This window comes from Bombyx mandarina, chromosome 19 (genome assembly GCF_030267445.1).
Source record: "Bombyx mandarina strain Sakado chromosome 19, ASM3026744v2".
Classification (NCBI taxonomy): domain Eukaryota; kingdom Metazoa; phylum Arthropoda; class Insecta; order Lepidoptera; family Bombycidae; genus Bombyx; species Bombyx mandarina.
The window spans coordinates 1,868,815-1,893,716 of NC_143225.1; the positions used below are offsets into that span (position 1 = coordinate 1,868,815).

General features: G+C 36.3%; 1 protein-coding gene across 10 annotated transcripts in view; it reads right to left on the minus strand.

Moving 5' to 3' along the window:
• Positions 1-24,902, minus strand: part of RIC-3 (RIC3 acetylcholine receptor chaperone) — a 36,673-nt gene that overhangs the window by 5,566 nt on the left and 6,205 nt on the right. For 2 of the 10 annotated variants that reach the window (XM_089735207.1, XM_028176479.2), the window contains 8 exons: positions 19,918-20,045; positions 10,162-10,299; positions 9,156-9,261; positions 8,994-9,014; positions 8,610-8,701; positions 2,585-3,217; positions 2,185-2,295; positions 129-248 (listed from right to left, as the gene is read on the minus strand). In XM_089735207.1, coding sequence (XP_089591333.1) covers positions 129-248; positions 2,185-2,295; positions 2,585-3,217; positions 8,610-8,701; positions 8,994-9,014; positions 9,156-9,261; positions 10,162-10,299; positions 19,918-20,045 — 1,349 coding nt within the window. Of the gene's footprint in view, positions 1-128; positions 249-2,184; positions 2,296-2,584; positions 3,218-6,804; positions 6,885-8,609; positions 8,702-8,993; positions 9,015-9,155; positions 9,262-10,161; positions 10,300-19,875; positions 20,046-24,902 lie in introns of all 10 variants that reach the window. The other 8 variants (XM_089735206.1, XM_028176476.2, XM_089735205.1 and 5 more) reach the window with 7 other exon arrangements.

A 24,902-nucleotide genomic window follows, 5' to 3' on the forward strand; every position in this document is an offset into this window, starting at 1 on the left:
GTTGATAAAAAATGCTATGCAATAGTTTTACCACGGCAGACCCCGAATGCCACACGTGTTTTTTATTTGTTTTAATCACGTGAACTTGTTTTAATCATATCGAGTTTCTTAAGCCGTGCTTCTCTTACCGTATCGCTGGCCGGCGTCTGTCCCTCCGGTCTATCCTCGCCAAAGTCAGCGACGAGCACTCGAGACTTCTGAGGAATCTCTGCCTCTAGATATATCGACTTGACCTCCTCTGCCTCATGCTGGACACACCATGCGAGGAATATTCGTCAAACATCGGGGTTTTTAGCACATATGAACAATCACACGAAATTTTTAAAGTCCTATAAACATAATAATATACCTATTAATTTTTTTTTTTTGCTTAGATGGGTGGACGAGCTCACAGCCCACCTGATGTTAAGTGGTTACTGGAGCCTATAGACATCTACAACGTAAATGCGCCACCCACCTTGAGATATCAGTTCTAAGGTCTCAGTATAGTTACAACGGCTGCCCCACGCTTCAAACCGAAACGCATTACTGCTTCACTACACGGCAGAAATAGGCAGGGTGGTGGTTACCTACCCGTGCGGATTCACAAGAGGTCCTACCACCAGTAATACCACTCAAACCTATACAAACTTTAAAATCATGTAACCAAATTTAGTGAGCCTATTTAGAAAACGAATACAGATGATTCTTACATTGCTCGCAATTTAACACCATTAGGAATGGGCTGGCGTAAGAGGTCAACGGCCTCGAACTATTTTTGCTTTAGATTACTGCTCCACAAAATGAGAACTTAAAATAAAATAAGTACTCGTACCGCCACACACAAATCTAAGGTTATCGTGTCATGTTATACATTGACTATGAATAAAAGTGATTCTACCCTCAGATCACCATAATTCGAACTTAAACATTCTGATAATAACAGGTATTTAATTGGAGCAGTATTAAAATAAAAATATTAAATTTGTTACATCACTATGATATTATTTGAAATAAAATAATAAATGCCATTAAGCATATTAATAATTATAATTAATATTAGGTAGGTATTAATAGTAGGTCTTGTAGGTTAGTAGAAGTAGTTATTCGAGACATTTTAGTAGAAGAAGAACTGCTCAAATTTGCAGGAACAAAAAACCAAATTTATTTTTATATTTATCTCAATTAACAAAATTAATAATAGTGTATATAAATACATCTCAAATGCAATGTAAGCAGGTTTTTTTTTAAATTCTACAAATATGTAAATGTCAGAAATTATTAAATAAAAAAATGACAATAATATTATTGAGCAACTAAGCAGGAATGAATTTTTAATAATTATCCCTAAATATAAAAATAAATAAAAACATTAAGCTTAGGTAATGAGACGTCTAATGTTATTTTATAAATAATGTTATCATATCACTTAAAACATAATTATTATAGTATGTTTCAGAAATATTGTTATATGTTTTAATACAAGAATCTAACAGAGATAAAGATCTAAGCATCTACTTAATGTAAATGATTTAAGGGACCAACTGTTAGAACTGAAATGAATATTACAAAGACATTCCAGTCAGCCATCATTCAAATTTATAATTTTTTTTTTTATATTGTAACACACTTCTAATGTATTAAAGAAATCTGTGCCACCATTTTAGACACAACTTTTTTTATGTAATTAATAATATGAAAATTATATTCGCAAATTTCAGAAATCAGGATTAAACCAAAAAATGAACATTCGACTTTATGTTTGTTGATCGTCTTGGTAATATACTCAAATACCATATCCAGATAGAGCATTACTGGACGATGACCGAGCTTTTCTCCGTTTTTTTTTATAACGCCATCTTGTTGTGTCTTTAAAGCGGTTAGTTGCCCTCAATTAAGAAAAATAGTATTATTATTCGCCAATAGATGTCGGGAAGAGTTGATTATTGAAAACACGAATAAAACAACATTTTCTGAAAATAAATCGTAGCTCGATTTATCGCCCCCGAAATCCCCTATATACTAAATTTTATGAAAATCGTTGGAGCCGTTTCCGAAATTCAGATTATATATATATTAATATACAAGAATTGCTCGTTTAAAGGTATAAGATATATGAAAGACTATTTAATTCTTTAGTTTGATTAGATCATTATCATTATCATATAAGGTTTGTACAATATGAATTGTACAGTATGGTCTCACCGGTCGAGCTTGCGTTAGGGGCGAAGGCGCTGGAGTCGGTGTCGCCGGAGGCGAAGGCCTATGCCACGCTCCACCGTCAGCTACGTGCGTTGTTAGCTCCATGCCTACCACCTTTGTTATTGACATGTGACATAAGGTTAGAAACATCGTGGAGAGGGTAATTGTAATAGTAAATAAGAATGCATTAGATTTGGTACAGTAAAAACAATAAAGATGCGGGATAATTGAAATGTATTTATTTTAATAAATGTATACTACCAGATGGACAAATGTCATCCATGCCATGAACACTCAATTTTCTAAGAAGATTCTATATCATTGTATTTTATAGTCACAGTAGAAAACTGAAATCGGACAAGTTATATCACATTGGAAAATAAAAATAAGATTTGAAACTCACCTTCACACTTCCGTTGTCTTGTTCCTCTTCCGATTCATCTCTGATGGCTTCCTCCAGAAGATCTTCCGTCTTTTTGTTTTCTTCTAAAGTTTTAGCTTCATTAAGAAAATCTTGTGTTATATTAGAAATATTATCTTTGACTACGTGACCATTTCCAGTCAATTTCAATAGATCATTCTCTTTCTGTTCCACTTCGATTTCTGGTCTCAGTTCTGTTTCGGCGGTTTGTACCTCATTAATCACTTCAGTTTTTCCATCATTAGCTGGCGTTTCAATGTCTTTATCAGTTTCATTTACGAGTGTCGTTGCTTCGTTTGATTTGTCGACTTCTTCTTGCACTGTATCATCTTTTTCCGGTGATGATTCTTTTGGCAGTGAACTTAATCTCAGATCATCTTCATCAGTGGCCGGTTTAGCTGATTGCTCATGTTCGGGAGTATCATCTGTCGGTTCGGATTTTGGAGGCTCCGACGGTGTCTGTGTTCTTTCAGGGCTGGCTTCTTTTAGTGGGGACGATTCTCGTTCCCTCTCTTCGGAAGCTTCGCGATATTCACTGGTCACGATATGAACTGGACCGACGTTATGCAAGACGGTGCCATTCGTATAAGACCGAGAGAGATTCTCTGCAGCTTCCTGTGGAGTAACTCTACATTGAAACTAGGCCTAATTCATAGTAATTATTCAAGATAAGTTTTTTTATACAAACGAACGCTAATCTGATAAAAAGATAAATTTTTTTTAATATTTCAATCAGATTGTGTCGATATTGTATTCAAACTGGCTATGTACTACGCGTCCCTTCCCTTCGTTATTTAATAATTTTCTCGAAATGCTTCTAAACTAATTTCTAAGGTTGCTAAAAGCCAAAATTACAGAAAAAATTAAGCAATAGCCTACAAAATACGATACTGCATTAAAGGAACAAGCACTATATGCTAAATCATTTAGCTTAATTATAATGCCATATTTCCAGATCTGTAAAATACTAGTAACAGTTATTTAAAATACATGTCTAATAGTTATGTGTTATAAACTACATCGAGTTTTTCTTTTCTAAATAATAAGTAGAGCGAATTACAACAAAATAAATAACTGTCGTAAGCTTCAGTCAAATGAAATTTAGAGTACAACTTTGGTAAATTTGTAACCTTAGTTTTTTGTACGCTTTACATCGATGGCCCTTTTTTTATAGATGGCTTAGAAATGTTAAAAAAAACAAGGTATATTAATATCGATTACTTTGTGAAATATATTTTTCTGGTAATGTTAAGTTTGAAGGAACTTAAAATAGTTCATTTTCAGAAGTCTCACTCTCACTCTCTTTCTTCCCTACTTATTCGCTGGTAGTCTAATGGGCTATTCCAGCTTCGCGCGGACGGGTAGATGAGCTCACAGGCTCAATCTCTGAGAATTTGCTAACAGCTAGCCCTATCAAGAGCAGTGTTTCGCAGAATCTACTACCGGATCGGAATCCCAACCCACTGAGAAGATCCGGCGGGAAACTCAATGGGTTGTGTCTGTGTGTGTTAAGTTGTACAACGAACCCTTCGTCGCATTCGACGGGTTCGACGAGGACGGCGACCGATGCTTGAGGAGCCTAAGAACACCAAGAGTGGATCCAGGGGTTCCGGCAAGACAATCATATAAATAATTCCTGTTATTTTAATTTAGTTAATAGAATTATACTAGAAACAAAGGGTAGAACTACGCACAATACATATTAAAAAAGCACACGACGAGAACACATTAGAAAATAAAATTAAATAAACTTGCAATTATTCTCTGATTATTTTTATAAGTTAGATTTATATATAATAATTAAAGATAATTTTTAGATGCTGTTCTTTAGGGTGGTAACATTAATAACTATTTGGTAACGGATGTGCTGGCAGATGTTGACGAGACAAAACAACTAAAATCCACTTTAAGCAGTATAAAAAAAAAGTAATTATTCATAGCAAAAAAAGATTTTACAAAACAAGCTCTTAATGGCGACGGCGCTTAGAATGAGTTATCAATTATTAAAGTAGGATTTAAGGAAAGAGTTCAAATTTAGTTTGCAAGATTTAACCTAAGCCAACGATAAAAACATAAGCCCCTAAAAATTAAGAAAGTACAGACAATATCCAAAGTTGCTGGTAATATGATAATAAGCCCAATGAGGTCAGGTCATATTTCAGAAAAGAAAGGCTTTTTCTAATAAGTTACGTTGGACTGAAACGCGGACGGAATTAATGAAAATACATGTGGCATAATTATATATATTCGGATATTTCTTAATTTAATCAGTTACAAATGTAGTAGTAATAATAGTCTATACTAATATTATAAAGAGGAAAGATTTGTTTGTTTGTTTGTTTCGAATAGGCTCCGAAGCTACTGGACCGATTTGAAAAATTCTTTTTCCATTAGAAGCCGACATTGTCCCGGATGAACATAGGCTACTTTTTTTTAATTTTTATTTTATTTTATTTTTTTGGTTTCATGTGTGTTTTAATGTTTCCGAAGCGAAGCGAGGGCGGGTCGCTAGTAAGTAATAATTTGGGACTGAAAACCTTGTATAGGTTTTGCCATTGACTTCTGCATTCTACATTTATCTACAAGGTGTACATAAGGCCTTTTAAGTTTAATTTTAGACTTAGACATTGGATCCTTTGATGGAAACATACCGACTGCAGGAGCATTATGAGTTATCAAACTTTTATTTTAAACGCAAGTGGGAAAAGCAAATACCATAATTTATTGTCCTTCGGGGATTTGGGCATTCGCGTGAACTCCTTTGTCCAAGCCACCACTTAAGCCCCATGTTCATATTATAATTCATTTTTATTTATTGCCTTCAAAGGCAGACGAGCATACAACAATTTTATAGCGATTGATGGCCGCCGTTATTTTGGGATTTCAGCAATGCCAGGGGCACCCTAGAAAACTCACTGAGAAAACTTGTGCGAAAGGCAATTTTACAGTGTACAGGGAAAACTGTGAAGGAATCGGATTCGACACGAATAGAACAACACAAAATCAGACCTATTATTTTCAAAAATAGTTACTATTCGAATTCAATACTTAAGTTTTTGTTCAAATTGTCTAATTAAATCATATCATAAACCCATAAAGCATCAATAGCTATTTATACAATCATAAATGTAAAATTTTAAAGAGGATTTGAAATCGAATATATTGGGAAAAAATAACACAGCCGTTTTTCTATCACATACATGTGCCAAATACCGAATTCTATTGAAAGCAGTTACGGCTTCTGTGCCAAATACGCGCCACTTGATATAATTTGATGCAAATTTATCTCATTTTCTCAATAGAAACTAAAACCGCTATTGTTGTAGCTTTATCATACAGTTTTTCTGCATTACGTTGAAGGAAAGCTCCAAATAAAGCAAAAAACACTGCAAATCCAAATTTAAAGCTGGTTTGGAAAGAAAATGTTATTAGTTAATATATTATTTTGGTCGGGAAATTAGGGGCCAAATAAATATTTAATTGCTAATTGCAAGGACTATTTTTGTTTAAAAAAATTAAATGACATGATTCATATTTTATAAAAAAAATCCCTAATCACTGGTACACTCTGATACGCCATCCTGCTTATTTCGGTGGCTAAACAGTGGTCTCGTTTGAAAGGTTTTTATTGCTTTCAATTGGGTAGGGGACAGTGACTACCGCAATTACGTGTCATGGAATATCTCAACTGTCTGGTTTCCGTAGCAGCTAAAAACAATTAGAATTATTGTAATATTAAAATTACAAAATATGTGACTGTATTTGAAATGACGTGGATGGAAGCAAAAAAAGAATAGGAAATGCAAAAAAAACCACAAAGATAAGTTGTAGATCAGCAATGAATCCATACATTAAATATGGCTTTTGAATATAAAAAAAACGACTTTTATAGATTCTTATATAACAGTATGATTGCATAGAAGCACTATCAGTCTACAAAATCGACTATTGTTTTAAACTAACTTTCATTAATTTCCAATAGTGAACTGGGCATAATTATAGTCACTACTGAATTCAGCCAGTCTTATGATTCTTATGAATCTGGGGTGACCATGTGCCTGCAGGGTCATGATCGAAAACCTCAGTTCGATAAATTCTATTCCAAATATAAAAAAACTATAATATTATAATGGTTGGAATGTTTTCGAAGCCATATTTAATGTATAGGATAAGCAAGATGTTCCACGAGACATGCTTTTGACCTGTCGCTGCTGATTGTTTGCTTCACTCGCCTCCATCTGGTCCTGCACTTCGGCTACCAATCCCGATATTGCCGTAACAACTGCGTCCGTAATTAATGCCATTAATATTTAAATTTTATAATAACTGATGGATATCGCAAAATTGATTTTTACAATTGTTACACTATTCAGATTAAGTAATCAAATAAATCTGTCATTTTTATTTGGGGTCAAATTTGAAACGAAAATCCTTTGTAATTTAATTTTTCGTACCTGACCGAGACCGCTATGTATTACAAATTTACAAAGCACAATTTCAATTACCAAAAAATATCCATAATATCTCTGTTCCCCAATTATTCCCACAAAATAGTGGCAATTCATCTTCAACATTTTGATTTGATTTCCTTAGTTTTATCTTGACCACATTAGCTACAGTTAGCTTCATTTTTGTAGTTTAATTACGCGGATTTAAGTTTGGATATCAATTTTACCTCTTTAAACTTTAAGCTATGCATTATAACTTTTTTCTTAACAAAAAAATGGTAAAACGTATATTCAATCAAAAATAGAAATTATCAAAACAAATAATGAAGGACGCGCACACTAAAATAGAATAGATGCATCAGACGGCATGCTCCAACAGTTGGAACTGGGCCAAGTGTCGGTTAGTTACGACTACATAATAATATGTACACTTTAAGGGTTTTAACATTATTTTAAATCTGTTAAGGTTCTATGATTAATTAATTTTTCATATGTACCTAGGTGCGATACATATTTCTTTGTTTAGAGTTGAGTACACTCAATTTAGAAGTAGGCCATGTTTTTTAATCATTATTATTACGTAAATACTTCGAATAAAAACACCGGATAACCCCTAGTATGTTATGTATTCTCAAAACTAAATACATATACACAAGTTTTACAAAAGTACTCGGGTATTTCTTTAGAGGAATATAGTAAAATATAATCTATACAATCTAATTCCAAACTAAGACGTTTTAATTTGGAATCCACATGAATATGTAATTCATTTGCATTAAATGTGCTTTTATAGTCGTTATAATTATTTTCTTGAGATGTATTTATAGATTCACTCTTAATAGGTTGTTAGCGATCACTAGTCACTCTAACCATCAACTATCTTTGAAAAAAAAAAACACGTAAAGTTAAATATGAACCAACTTCAAAATGGAGGAAACTTTTTAAATTAATTATATTATTATATAGTTCATTTATTCTTTCATTGTCATTCTCACTACTATAGCAGTAGATGAATCTATTTATTTGGTTCACATTTCAATATTTGTACCTCAAACTGTTTTGATATTAAAGAGGATTACGTGCAAATACTAATCGCAACCAAACCAAGAACAGAGAGCAACCGACACCATGCCACAAGCGGCTACGTACATCTATCACTCTATCACGGAACGCAAATGAATGACTTTGAGTGTCATAGCGAACATAATTCCGGGGACTGGAAATTCAAAGGTCATATTTTTAATGTATATCTAGACGATTTATTATTCATTCCCAAGAATTTTCTTTCCATTTATAAATCAGTGTTGCGAAATAGCAAAAGGCAAACAATAAGCAACGGGACCAATTTCCCTCGAGTCAACAAGTAAATGTGTTTTAGGAAAACTCAAATTCAATTATTTATATTAACGTAAAAAGCAACTATTTACCATCATGGCATATCACAGTCGAAATAATTCCTAGATTACGTTTCTAAATAGTATATAGTCTGTCATTAATCTAACTCTAAGCTAAATTTTTCCCAGTCCCCGTACAGTTCACCACCCACTACAGTCGAATACCGCATCGCGTTGCGCTAGTTGGCCGACAATCCTTTGCATCGTTCTTTCGGTTTCGGCCAAACGTGCACGGAGCGCCTCCAGTTCCACGTCCCCTAATGAATTTACAGATCACTACGTCTATATAAAGACCAATTTTGCTTATATTACTATTGACAATGACATCCTCAATAGTGAACTGATTTCTAATTATGCTTTGCAAAATTTAGTACACCCATTGTTTTTGATACGTAACCATTTATTGATCCTAACTAAACAGCTAGCTTATATTAATGAAATTAAAGAAACAGTACATATCTATTAAGACTTAATACTGAGAATTTTTTTTTTCCGAGTTTTTTCTTGTGGATTTTTTTATTTAAACTGAAAGTAATTTCAAAAACTTACTTGCGTCCCGTTCCTTTGGTCCTGCATGCGGTAAACATGCCAGTTAAATATTTCTATGTATTTAAATACGAGACCCTCATACATGACTATTGAATAGACAAAATAGAATAATTTTCAAAGTAACTACTGTTCATACCGTCATCGTGACGAATGAACTCTTACCAAGTTTATCGGGAGATGTTCTGGAATCGTCACGGAATACGCGCCGCCTGAAGCATGGGTCTGGGCGGACTGGCTCATAGGGGGTACCAGCTCGCTTGAATAAGATCTAAAAATATGAGAACATACGATACTTGAGGAAAATACGTAGCCTGCCAACCAAAAAGGCTAATGACAATTCGGGTTTACTTATTATTTATCTTGGGGTGACCATACGATGAACTCGCTTATATTCATTAGCATACAAAAAATGGGGTCGCAAAGAATTTGAGGATAACAGTATACATATTCTGTACAACATTTATAATTTCCGTAATTAGTTATTGTAGAGCATAGTGTAAGGGCAGGTACCACCAATTGGCTATATCATATAAATGATATATCGCCACATCGATATATATCGATGCATCGCCATCATGTCAATGATGGTATACACGCTGCGAAGTCTATGAGTTATGGTAATCACTGAACACTACAATTATACATATGTACACTCACACCTATAATGACCTAGTTAAATGATAACACGTAATGATCTCTCAACACTAGCCGACATATGTTCACGACATAACCAAATCTAATCAAAGATGGAGAGAGAGCCTGGAGATCAGCAATACAGGAGTTTGACCTAGTACAGATTTCAGCTCTTTTAAAGGCTAATAAATAAAGATAACCATACCTTTAAGAGGGAAATAAATATTATTATTATATTTTCAGTTCAGCTTTGATGAATAGCCAGATAATATAGTCATGACAGTCTGTCCGATTATTAGTAGCATACAACTATTCTGTAGTACCAGCCACCTCGAGCTACCCATCATTCCTTCGTCCTCCTCCATCATTCATCATCACCAAACTTTATTTTATTCAGCAGGATTGTTCAGCTTTGCCTATCTGCCAACAGTCTTGCTTATCTCTGTCGCGAAGCAAGCGTTCGTTCCGGTTTGAGTGGGATGCTCTTGTTCTATGGGCTGTGGGCCGAAATGTTGCTAGTATGCTATGACCTTACCTTACTCAGAGTGTAGACGAAGAAGACCACAATGCAAACCGTGTATATTGGCATTATAAAGCCCATCGAAGTCTTAGGAGCCGCGACGGGACCTCCCGGTGATCCCAATGGCGGGCGCATCCCTGGTATCGGCGGAGGCTGTGTTGTGAAAAAAGTATTATGTTAGTTATAAGCTTAAAACAAGCTTAAAGTTTTATCGAGACATTCCCGATTTGACCAAGTTTATTTTGCCATATTCTGAAATATCCAACATTTTACAACTTTTGATATCAAGAAGTATATAGGCATCACAGCGTGGTTATCTATTTTGAGACATACGATCGAAGTCTTGATTGTGTTGCCAATCTTCAAACTACGGCTTGTGACTGCTTTCCGCAGAAATAAACAGAGTGGTGCTTACCTCTACCAGAGTACCTAATCAAGTTTCAAGAAAAGTCTCTCCTAACGAAATAAAACCACCGAATCATTCTACAGCTTGATCGAGGTATTTGGGAAATTTATTTTCACCGGTTTTAATATTGTTTTAATACAATTTGTTTATATTAGTTATTTTTTATTCGAAGAGACCATATTTATGGAAACATAATGTCACTCACACATACAGAATCCAACTCTTGTAATGATATGTAAAACCCATCTATCCAGGCGTTTAGGACACTGATGGATATAATATAATTACACACATATGAGTTTAGAACATGTATGTAATAGTACAATGGTCGCCTCCTTAATTTATTGCATAGGGCTTCTATCTACAGTACCGTGGGATCTAGATTCTCTATCGAATTCAGTGCCTTTGTTAAATGTTTCAGTGGATAGGCTTACTGGCTCTTCCCCTCAAATACACTTGAGGCAAGAACTAGTAAACTCTAAGTCGTTGAATCTGGATTGTTTATTATTGGACATGCAATCGAAAAATATTACCTTCCTCTAGGGAGGTAGTTATAAATGAGTTGTTAATAAAACACTCCAATCAATGTATTAGTAATTCAAAACTCAAAAGAAATGTACACACAGGCTAGGTATATAAATGTTAAAATGATTATGCAAGTTTTTAATTATTATTCTCAAACTGGACGTTATGTGGTAAAGTTGATTTCAACATAACGGCATCTGTTTTCAGCAGGTATTTTTGTAATGGCGATATGTTAATATTTCGAGTTGGTTGCATTAGCATTAATTGACAAAAAAAATTAGGTACAAACTCGAGACCTCAGTTTCCTTATTAACAACATTGTCTGTTGATGAAACTATTGGATGGTTTCCCAAAAATAAATTTACTGGATAATTTGCAACAAGTTTTACGCCACTAATAAAATTAAATCGGTCTTATTACCTAAATACAAATTCACATATCTATTCTTTGCTCAAATAATTATACATGTCATCATATTAAATTACAAATCCTCTCTTGTCAAATTGATCTTAAGCTACACTTCTATTTTTCCTTTAACATTAACTAAAATTTTCTCTTTAATTGGCTACAAATTAAATCAATAAATATGAAGAATTTTCGTCAAAAAAAAAAAAACAATATTAGAATCTTTAACTTAATTTATAATTCATAAATTATTGTTTGGTACATCATCGAATAAATCGCGATAAAATTGATTCGCATCCCATACCTTAATGGATTTTCCTTTCATCTTCACGTATCAAAACTTTTTGTACAACTATAAATAATATATCAATTTCTGCATTCAATAATGAGACCAAAACATGTGGTGTAACGATGGTCCCAAACAAACTGAACGGAATCAGGCAGGGTATGACGGAGCTGTGCAGAGTCGCGGTTTGATCATTTCCTGTGTTTATACGCAGTTTAGACAGACGCACACGACTGTTTCGTTGGAAGAGATATTTTTATCGTGACGTCATTTGATACAGTATCATTCTTGCGCAGGTCGGCGTGGCCTAAAGGATAAGACGTCCGGTGCATTCGTATTGAGCGATGCAACGGTGTTCGAATCCCGCAGGCGGGTACCAATTTTTGTAATGAAATACGTGCTCGACAAATATTCACGATTGACTTCCACGGCGAAGGAATAACATCGTGTAATAAAAATTAAACCCGCAAATTTTAATTTGCGTAATTATTGGTGGTAGGACCTCTTGTGAGTGCGCGCGGGTAGGTACTACCACCCTGCCTGTTTCTACGGTGAAGCAGTAATACGTTTCGGTTTGAAGGGCGGGGCGGCCGTTGTAACTGTACTTGAGACCTTAGAACTTATATCTCAAGGTGGGTGGCGCATAAAAGTTGTAGATATCTCTGGGCTCCAGTAACTGCTTAACACCAGGCGGGCTGTGAGATCGTCGACACATCTAAGCAATATAAACAATGCACTTATATTTTTCCTACTTTTCAATTGGTTATTTATACCAAAATGTACCATAAAATAAATAAATAACTAACTAAAGGAACATTTCGAGAGGGGATAGGCTTTTTCGTTTAAGCTATATTTCGCTTAAGACGCGACATTTATCTTTGTAATTAAGGGTCACTTTTATTTGGTATCAACATCAACAATTCGATGTTGTTAATTAATTAATCTTCAATCAAATAGGTGAAGACGTTTCCTTGTTATGATATTTTTTCCAAAATTTTAAACTTTCAATGGGGCTCGCTGTAAAATTAATAAAATGTCACTTAAAACAAATAATAGGTTTTCAACGCTCGATATATGTACTTCCATCGCATTAATAAATAATACGCAACGAAATTTATATTATTATAACATTTCACAAAAAGTGATAAGTTTATCGACTATTTTACTTTGTTTAATTTTTTTATTACAAGTTGATTCTTCGAAAACAATTATAATTTGTAATGTACCTATGTTTGTAATCAAATATACGTATATACTTTCATAAGTCTCATCTAAGAGCGAGCGATCGAATGAGTGGGATAACTGTGCGCGCCGTGTCAAAAGTAATCCAGTTTATTATCAATCAGACAGTTTACTTTGGAATGGTATTAGATTTTAAAATATTAATGAATGAAATTGTTTAAAGCACAATTTAATTGTGAAATTAAACGGTAAAATGTGTTCTAATCACGTTTGGCAAAAACCTTACTATAGTTTTTTTTTATTATTTTACTATATTTTTATTGCTTTGAAATGAATCTGCCCTATTTTCAGTTTGTCACAATACGTAATAGGCAACGATTAAGATTAGAATAGTATTTGTATGAGAATCGATCTTCCAACATATCCTTAGTTCTCAAACTACATATATACATAACGTACATAATATGTACATATGTAACAAATGTGTTGCATTTTCAACTTTTTTTCTACCTAAGCCTTTAGAGGCCATTTCAGCGTAACCCTAACAAGTAGCTGAGGTCACGGGGCTCAAACCTGGCGACGTCGCTAACAATAACCCTAGCAAGAGCAGAACTTCGCAGTATCTACCACCGAATCGGAAAGGCGAACCACTGATAACATCCGGCGAGAAATTCAGTGGGCTGTGTCTGTGTGTTAATTTACTCGCCGAGCCCTTCGTCGCAAGCGACAGGTTCGACGAGCATGATAAGCACTGTTAGTGGATAGTTACAGGAAATTATATACTAATTTGATTTATATGTGGCATCAAATTGAGATTTCGTATTCACTATAGTTTATGTCGGAATCCACGTCTTCTATAAGCTAGGGCTATGATTCCATCGGCCTAATTGACGCAAATTAAAACTCTTAATAATAACTACGTTCTAACATTTTCCAGAATTTTTCTAAATTGAAACGGCTGTCTGGAAGAGATCGCTGTTAGCGATAAGACCACCTATTGTACAAATGTACTATCTGCTTTTTGACTATTTTTGAGTGTAAATTGCGTTTTGGTGTGCAATATAGTGTATTCTCTCTCTCTCTCTCTCTCTCTCTCTCTCTCTCTCTCTCTCTCTCTCTCTCTCTCTCTCTCTCTCACTCTCTACGTCAAAAGCGCTGTTTGCATCACGGACATGTGTTTGCACTGTGCAACGGACACGCGTTATTTCGGCACGCCGGTTCGTGTCTAGGCCGGCGTAACTGGGACGCGACTTCAATGCCAAAACGTTTGTTTATCTTTACATTTGACATCTGCTGTTGAATATGCATAAATGTTAAATTTACTTTCCTATGTAACTAAGAGAATCAAGTCGGTAATGACAACACCATTCACGTAGAGGGGAAATTCGTTAAGGATGCATCTTTCCCTCCAAGCAAAGGGAACGAGTAATGTTGGAATGGAATCTCTTATATTAGCTTCCTACTGACCCAAAAACGGCGTTTTATTCAAGAGTTTAAACATTTTATTGTCAATGAAAAAAATACAAGTGGGTAGCTTTTTTTTATTGCTTAGATGGGTGGACGAGCTCACAGCCCACTTGGTGTTAAGTGGTTACTGGAGCCCATAGACATCTACAGCGTAGACGCGCCACCCACCTAGAGATACAAGTTGTAAATTCTCAGTATAGTTACAACGGCTGCCCCACCCTTCAAACCGAAACGCATTACTGCTTCACGGCAGAAATAGGCAGGGCGGTGGTACCTATCCACGCGGACTCACAAGTGGTCCTACCACCAGTAGCTTCTGTACTCATTGGCGTTTCCAGTTAATTGTGCTTAAAAATAGCAATATAAGATTTTAGTCAGTTCTCAGGAGTGTTGTGCTCTGCAAAGCCAGTCTTTCCGTTCATCCGATTCATTGAATACCCGCATTATCCTTTAAACCGTAGACACGACCTCCCGCAGCGACATATGAATAAAGAATGCACATTACTGGTCTGGTTAGTGTCACACATAACGGTAAGTTTGTTCCGTCGTGCACATAGTCTCTAATGAGTACCTTGAGTGCGTTAATTATTAACGTTTACAAAGAATGCAGTAAAACATTTACTTTTAAGAGTATGCGGTAAAAAAAATCGATACAATTATAAATCTGACCAAATTTGTTTTTGACACGAAGCGATGCAAAATAGAATTTAAACTTGACCTTGACCTTTTAATGAAGGATTGCTGGTGTCCCGGGGGGGATCCAGGAGGGGATGGGATTTGCTAACAGCTGCCCGCACGCTTTCAAAGGAGATCTATCAACTCAAGGGCAACTGCTTCGCGATTGAATCTATTACCGGATCGGAATCACGATCCGCTGAGAAGATCCGGCGAGAAAATCAGCGGGCTGATGTTTGAGTTAGGTTGCTCGTCGAATATGGTTGAGAGACCGCTTGTCGTCAGTAGTGCTAATGGTACGGCCATAGAACTAGCTGACGCTGAAGTCTGTTAAAACATCCTCTGAAAAAGCACATGCCAAAGAGCTTTGCAAACGTCAATGAGGGAATTTAGAGCCTGATGGTCAATGAATTCAGAATACGTGGTATATCATCTCAAACACTTCAATTTTTCATTGCCCTTGTAGGCAGACGAGCATACGGCCCACCTGATGGAGAGTGGTTACCGTCGTCCTTGGACTTCAGCAATGCCAGGGGCAGAGCCAAGCCGCTGCCTACCGCAAATGCAGCATACATATAACTACCGAGAGACTTCCCTAATGAAAATAATTATCAAAAATATATTCTTTTTGTTAAAGTTAGAGACGATACGAAAATCAAACATTTTTATTTCGACTATGAACGGCAGCTTTAGCTTGGTGTGGAAAAAAATGTATAATGTACCACCGACCACGTGCCGCGGCGTGCCACCCGAAAATAATGTGTATGACATCATTGCGGCAACATTCTGCTGTACAAACACGCGCGAGTTACAAGCTAATAGCGGGCTTGCGAATGCTTCAACTACTCCAAGTATTCACGCATTCATAGGCCGTTACCTGTATGTATGGTAGTTTTCCAATCGCAGAGCATAATGCGACTCAGTGACGCACAATGCCGAATTATGCTCAAGCTTAGTTGAGCATTATGCCGCATAATGCGCTCTTGTGCTGTAATTGGAAAACGGCCATATGCGCCTAAAAGGTACCTCAAGCACCGGTCATCGATCTCGTTGAACCCGCTTGCGACGAAAGGCTCGACGAGTAAATTAACCCTCAGACACAGCCCACTGAGTTTCTCGCCGCATCTTCTCAGTGGGTCGCTTTTCCGATCCGGTGGTAGATTCTGCGAAGCACGGCTCTTGCTAGGGTTCGTGTTAGCAACGTCGTCAGGTTTGAGCCCCGTGAGCTCACCTACTAGTTAAGGTTACGCTGATATAGCCTCTCAAGGCTATCAGCTTAGGTAGGAAAAAAAAATCAATTTTAAGTCGCTTCGAGGTGCTTAAATAATCTGGATTAGTGAAGTGTTATTGAAATGAACGGACCACCTGGAGTTAAGTGGTTACCAGATCCCACAGACATCTACAGCGTGAATGCCGACACCCACCTCGAGACATGAGTTTTAAGGTCTCAATTTTTACAGTACAATGGCTGCCCCGCCCTTCAAACCGAAATGCATTACTGCTTCACGGCAGAAATAGGCAGCGTGGCGGTACCTACTCTTGCGGGCTCAACAAACATCCAGACAGACAGACTAGTAATTATAACTTCAACCCAAACTACAAACTGTTATGATTGGGTCAGATAATTTTCAGTCTCTGTCGGCAACTCCAGAGGAACAGCCGAGAAGCTATGTTAGAAATTTATAGAAATTATTTTCTAATTATAAAAATACACCTGTTTTCTAGTTTTCGCTATTTTAAAGATAGTAGCTTCGGAACCATTTTTTTTTTATTTATTTAATTTAATGAAAATAAAAGTAACAAAACTATGTAATTGAAAATAGAGACTAAATTAGATTAAAACATAAATCTTTATTCGCAAGGACGTGCACCAGTTCAATTGTATTTATCGATTAGTTTTTCACAATCTAATTAGCTCCAAGTACTACACGCGGATAAAAAGATTCATTTTGTAAAACAATAAAACATGAATTGAGTCGTCTATTATCAAAGGTGGCAATCTTGCACAGATTTTTTGGACAAAAAAATGTTATTGATATGTCAATACAGATTGATTTGAATATAATCGTTTCCTTCAAAGAATACGGTTCAAAACCTGCATTAAATAAAGGTTAATACTTAACCTGTTATTTATCTAAGATGTCGTTCAGAAGAGTTTTGTGACTGCCAATGGAATACAAAGTTAATAATTCGTTTTTCTGATTTACCAATAATTGTCCAAAAGTCACATTGCCGGCTTTGATAATAGTCGACTCAATTGTCTTATCGTCTCTGTTATTTTTTTGTCAAATTATCCAATTCTTATGCCTTGTACCAAACGTTAAAACATCGTCCGCTGCGTCCGAATTCGAAATATTAGACCGGAGTAGGGACATAAGTCATAACGCATTTAATTTACTTGTTCATTTTCTTAATTAGCTTTATATACCATATTATGATATAAAGATAGGGAGGTAGATAGAAATAAATAGAATAAAAAATACATCTCTGTTTTGAAATAGATGTTTTTCCCCTGCTGATTTCTGCCGTGAAGCAGTAATACGTTTCGGTTTGAAAGGTGGGGCAGCCGTTGTAACTATACTGAGACCTTAGAACTCTTATCTCAAAGTGGGTGGCGGCATTTGCGTTGTAGATATCTATGGGCTCCGATAACCACTTAAAACCAGGTGGATCGTGAGCTCGTCCACTAATCTAAGCAATAAAAAAAAACCTATTCGCTGGTAGCTGAAATACTAACACTACTAGCCCTAGTAAGAGTAGTGCTTCGCAGAATCTACCACCAGCGAGAAACTCAGTGGGTGAGTTTTTTCTAATTGTCTTACAGCGTACAGGAAAAATCTGGCGTGGATCATTTTTCAACAAATTCAACCTAATCATAATATCTGATCAAATGCAGTCAAGTGTTATTTCGATATTTTTTCTAATAGGTGTTAAATAGATATTAAAACTTTTGTTACTTTGTGAAAATTATTCTCGATTTCTTAAAATTATTCATTCATTTAACGGCCGTTTGGTGTAGTGGTAAGTGACATGGTCACACAAGGGGGTCGCGGGTTCGAATCCCGCCAAGGGAAGATATTTGTATGATAAATATAAATGTATTTTCCAGGGTTATGGATGTATATTAAATATATGTATGTGTATAATAAAAATATTACATTTATTTCCGTTATCTGGTACCTGTAACACAAGTTCTTTACGAACTTAGCACGGGACCAGTTAACGTGGCGTGATTGTTAGTAAATATTTATTATTATTATTGTATTTTTATTCAATTATTCTAACTTTTTTAATTTCAAGATGTTATCAAATATTGCACTGTCGATTGCACCTATAATTGAGGTGACATCTGTCATGTAATTCTTTTTAATTTGTCAATATAAGTAATTTTGATGATCGCTTTGTTGGTGTAACTAAATAAACTAGAGGTCCCGCAGAAGTCGAAATTCGACTATAATTAATTGGAATTGTAAGTTTGTACACTATTATGATTGTATTTTATACTTCTATAATCACAAATTTCGCCAAGACTACACTATTAAAAAATATTAATAAAAACAAACAATATTTAATCTATTCTCAATTTGACCACAGACGTCAAGAACAAAAGTTTGACAATAAATAGTATGCATGCGTGTGTGCGTCAAATACATGGTATGTAGTGTGTGTAATGTTTTCTTTATCGATTTAATGTATATTTTATGTATTATTTAAAAAAAATATTAGCATTGTGCACTTCTTCTCTATACATATTTTATTTATTTATTTTTTATTGCTTAGATGGATGGACGAGCTCACAGCCCACCTGGTGCTAAGTGGTTGCTGGAGCCCATAGACATCTACAACGTAAACCCACCTATAAGTGTGGATTCTCTATAAGTGTGGAAAATTTCATACTCCTCCGTCCGCGCAATTTTCTTAAAAAGGGATACAAAGTTTTTGCTTCACGTATTAATATATAGATAAATAAATGTCTCCAAAACAACAGTACTGATTCGATTGAACTTTTTAGCTAAAAACGTTATCTTTAAACTATTACAAATAAAGCAGCAGAGATCGCGTGTCACATCTAGTATTTCATAATTACCAAGGTCATATTATTATTGCAATTGTGAATCTACATTTGACGCTATTTTTGTAAAGACTATACGAACAGACACGGTCCGTCAGAACAAACTTATTAGAGTGCTTAGTGCGAGTTTTTTAACTTCTCGATCACGTAAAAGTTAACTCGAATTCGTAGGGAGTTGGAACAGCGCCCCTAGCGGCAAACGAAGGAAGTTCTAATTTAAGTGACCGCCATCTTGTCTCAACCTATCAGGACCACAACGGTATCGCTTTAAGAACAAGCTCCTGAAACCAATGATTAGAAACGATTTAGGGTCTCTTTTTCTGTTGGAGTAAAAGTCTGTTTAAATATCGAATCAAAATATAGTGCTCTTTTCTCTTTTGATTGATGATTTTAACCTATTAATCGATCAGCATCTAGTACAAAAGAGATTAGTGGATTATATACATTTAATTTACTTGTATACGTTAGTCCTAATTTTTCTGCTACTGCTCCTGAGGATATGTGATAATTATATTTGTAAAATAATGTGTTTTTGGCTCGAGGCAATCGAATCTATTAGGTAGTGTTACCATGGATAAAAATTTATTACGGCCCTGGGTACTATTAATTTAGCAGTACTCTATACGACAGCTGGTATCGATATTATACAGCCATATGAAATCAAACAGAAGCCAGAAAGCAGTTCACCGGAGAACTTCCAAACAGACTGACCTTGATTTCCGGTTCAAAGTACACAGATAGCGGTGACCGTACCCTTGCGTGCGGAGGCATCGTGATGGTCCGTGATGGGGCGGCGGTGCCCGGTGGGATCGCTCGACCACGCTCGCGGAGAGCCGGATGAGGACCTGCCCCGCGGATCAGAGGTCGCTCTTGTTTTATTGCTGTAGAAAGAAATGGGGTATAGGATTGTTAATCAAACCTCTAAATATTCCACCAATGACAGTTGATAGAGTGTCAACCGTTTTGAGATTTAAAAAAATGACATTGACAAGATTAAGACGTAACTATGAATTTGGAAGGCTTTAGAAGGACAGGTAAATAAAATGGAATGAAAAATGGATGGATTGCATGAAAGACGATACGTGTAAGAAAGGAGTGAGCGAGGAAACGGTATATGATAGCGGAGTATGAAAAGAGAAAACATGTTGCGCCGGCCCCAGATGACTGGAAGAAAGGCAGGATGATGATGATGATGATGATGATGATGATGGTGATGATGATATTGACAAGATTGAAGATTTAATTTCGCTTAATATCGAAAAATGTTGTGTGGGTACTGGGTAAGCCTCCAACAAGATGAACCGATAACTCGGGGCTGGTTGTGGAAATCCGAAGAATGCGGGCTGGACCGTTTGTGTTATCTCAAGAGACAAGATAGGTTATGACCACAGCGGCTGACATCGGATTCAGACGTTTACTCCGGTAACCACCAGCATCAAACAAACAGTGTATTCGTCTGCCCAACCTGCCCTTGAATTTCACCACTCGATTTCGACACTTCTTCAAAATTTAAACAGAAAACTCTAATGTAAAATATCGTGCATTCATTAGTCACTATTCGCTGTATTTACATAAGGCAGCTTTTGTTCGATTTGCCGTTGAAAATTCAAAATAGAAGCACGTGTTAATTTGGTTAAAGCAGAGTTTCATTATGTGAACCTAGCTTGGTTTAATAATATTCAACACTCAACATGCGATTATTTTAAGATTTGTTAATCTATTATCGAAGTGGTACCTATCATTTTTCGAACAATCAGACCTACTTCACGCTAAGCTATGCACTGAATTGCACTGCATACCTAAGCATCTAAATTTGTTTTAGCTCGTTGACAGATCCAGTTTTTTTTAATTGCAATCTCAAGCAGAGGATCATACGTACTAACTCATGATTAGTCAAAGTAACCCATGAAGATTAAAAATGCAAGTTTCATCTGTGACTGCTGGTATATTTTCCCTCACACGTCCTCTTCGTAAGCCGCCATAATATCTTATGATCTCAATCTTATGGTAATTTTTTTATTCAGTGTTCTTAATGTGCTGTTGACAGTGAGTCGCGCGGTACCGCTGCTTCCACTAACTTAGGTATCTGATCTCTAGGGGGATGTGAATGTGACGGTAGGTAGCAGTTACTACTATCCTCCGCTTCCTATTACTTCCGTAATAGTCACAACCTTCAGCACTGAGGAACACGACGCAAGGAGGGTGACCCGGAGGCCCAGAGGGGAAGGAGGGAGCACTAGCTAGGCCAGGAGGAAGGGGATTTGCTAACAGCCCCCCGTACGCTTCTGGAGGAGTTCTTACAACTCAAGAGCAGCTGCTTCATGAATGCATACTACCGGATGTAGAATTTTACTCAGCGTAACAAGCTTTATGCCTATAACACTCGTACAACTGAGACTACGCGTCTAAGTCATAAATAACTACTTTTTCACGCTATGCCGTTAGCATAGCAACGACAGATAGACGCTTACGTCAAATTGATTCCGGAATTTCAATAAATCTTCAACTATCGACTCAAAGTGGACAAAGAAATGGAATTAATCGATTTGAAACACTTTCGGGGTTTGCTTTGGAGATTTATTTGCATTCGCTTTGACATTTCGTCGCCAACCGAACAATGAATGGATGGAAGCGCACGATTAAACCGTAAAATTTGTTATTGCCACGCTTCTGTTAACGCTCTTTCTTGGCTGACGGTTCGAGTGGAAATTTTTGGTAGATTTTCAACATACTTCTCAATGACTTGCGAAATTTTGGGCACAGAACAAAATTTGTACGCTTTTTAGTTGTTTCTAAATGCTCTTTATAATCTTCTTGATAACCTCGGTTAATTAAAACTCGTTTGAAAAATCAAATTTCATAAATTTGAAGGAAAACTGTCGATAAACACGGCAGCATTAGGGAGAATTGTTTCGAAGGCGTCTGGTTCTGTGGCGAAAAGAGGATGACGGACTCATCTCAAGCAAGCAATAGCATGGAAAATACCGAACGAAACAGAGGACCGGTCTATCCATGAATAAAAATCCGTATTAAGCGGTAGGCAGCGGTAGGCAGCGGCTTGGCTCTGTCCCTGGCATTGAGAGTCCATGGGCGACGGTAAACACTCACTATCAGGTAGGCCGTATACTAGCCTGCCTGCAAGGGCAATCAAAAATAAAAATAAAAATTTTCTTCCTACCTATACTGATATCCTTGAGAGGCTATATCAGCGTTACCGAAGTGTGCTGTCGCAGAACCGACCTTTGGATAAACAGTTGTATAGCCGTTAAGTACCTATGCATTTCATTGAATAAATTTGTACCTGCCGGCGCGATTCGAACACCAATGCATCGCTACATACGAATGCACCAGACGTCTCATCCTTTAGACCACGACCACTTCAAAATTTTTTTTTTTTATCTAATATATAAAATTCTCGTGTCACGGTGTGCGTGATTGAACTCCACCGAAATGGCTCGACAGATTTTCGTGAATCTTAGCGTGCATATCGGCCTGGGTGGACAATCGGACAACATCTATTTTTCATCCTCCTAAACGTTAAGGATTGTCCACCCCTAACATTTATTTTTTATTTTTTGGACAATTTTTTTTTGTTATAATGAGGCATCATGTGGTTGAATGAGTTTTTTTTGTCTACACTAGAAATTCCTTAGAAATCTTATATATGGCAAAACAACGTTTGCCGGGTCAGCTAGTTATTATATGTAAGTACCCACACGGCTTAACTAGTGAATATCGATTTCCGTATGTTATTTTCGCCTTAGAAGACATATAAATTACGACATGCACCTACTTCACAATGCTAACCATGTACCAAATTCACAATGCTTAATTATTTACCTAAGCGCTTTGTAGGTTTGTAGTTTGCAAAACCATTAGGAATTCTTCATACGCTCTAACAATTACAAAATGTAGAATACGAAACGAAGATGCAACGTACCTACTGTATGTTTAGTTGCATACAAACCTCAATAGTGCGGTTGCATCCTTCAAATACCTGAATACAAACCCGTAAAGTTATGCTAAATACACTGCCCACATAACCCGCCTTGCGCTCTACTTAGGGTCGCCAACGGAGCAAAGTGATCGTTCGTTGTCTTAATATTGAAAAGAATACTTTTTTTATTGCCCTTGTAGGCAGACGAGCATACGGCCTGCCTGATGGTGAGTGGCTACCTTCGCCCAATGACGTCAGCAATGTCAGGGGCGGTACTAAGCCGCTGCGTACCGTAAATTCTATGTTTTTAAAACAATTTTATAAGTATTTTTTTATATTATGTTATATCTTTAAGAGTCCAAATTAAATATTTACAATTTGATTAAAAAAAAATTGTTTGCAATCCCTAATGTTCGATTTTCGAAACAATTATTGTCATAGAATGAAAGCTTGTTTATTGAACTTTGACGTCACAACGGATCGAAGAACACCGATAAATATGTTTAATTGAAAAATTAACAATACGATTTTATGAGAGAGAGATTATTAAACAACAACAAAAACGCGTTTTGTGATGATGATTATATTCATTCAGGGTGACTGCAGAATAGTATAAAATAGTTTTAAAAAAAACTTGGTCAAATAGGTACTATTAGTTGGGCTAATACCTGACCTAATAACCTAGTAAGACCTCGGCTCATCGACAACATATGGTCCAAGTTGTTTTATTATAATCAGCCCACCTAGACGTGTTTTTGTTGCAGGCTAACACCGGCTCCACACGTTGGCCCCAACGTTGCTACCAATGCTACCAAAGTTGAGGGGTTAAATTCGTGGAGTGTCCACACGTTGGCTGTTAAACTAGTTCCTCTCCGCCATACCGGTCACTCACATTCGCACGAAATCCACAAGTGTAAGACGACATTTGTAAATGATTATGCAAAGTTTTCTTCAATGTTCTATTGACGAATTAAAAAAGAAGATAAATTCGTGAGACATTCGTATACAAGTGTAGCAGGAAGCGCAAACGGGTTCGCAAATTGAATACCGAACCCATATGCACAGCCGTAGCCGCTAAGTTTGCGAATGAATGTCTGACGGCCCTTCACACATGTACATTGTACGAATGTTCGCGCGCATGTGAGTGGCCGGCATCAGAGCCAACGTGAAGATGTGCGATACCGAAATTGAAATTGCTCTAAGCGCTTTCACAGTTTTACTGATATGTATAGATTGCACTAGCTACTCATAAGACTTCCTGCATATTCCTTAGTATAGTCCATATAGAATATTATAACATCAAAGTCTATGGATTTCATTTATTTGTAGCTTTTGTATATTCCAGAAACGCAGTATGGAAAATATGATTTTTTTTAAATACGTAGTTTGGGTTATACTTGAGAATTTTTATTTTATTTTGTGTCCCTAATAGCTCTACTATGAGGTGTTTCGGGATTATCCATTATTTCTAGGACACCCTGTATATATTCAAAAGACAATAATACCAACATTTAATACCACCACACCGGCCCTAATTACACATGGGCGTACGCGAGAACTAGGCACTTCCTAATTTAGCGTAACTGCAGGGCGATTACTATGATTCACGTACATTGAGAGGCGTCAGTGAGTTTCATCATTGTTTAACCGATTGTGAGTCAAATCTATACATATAAATAAAATTGGAGTGTCTCTTTGTAATATTGAAATAACCGCTTTTTACTACATGCATATTATGAATATATATACGGTACATACACCAAAATAACATTTTTTACAATTTTTGTCTGTCCGCTTGTTG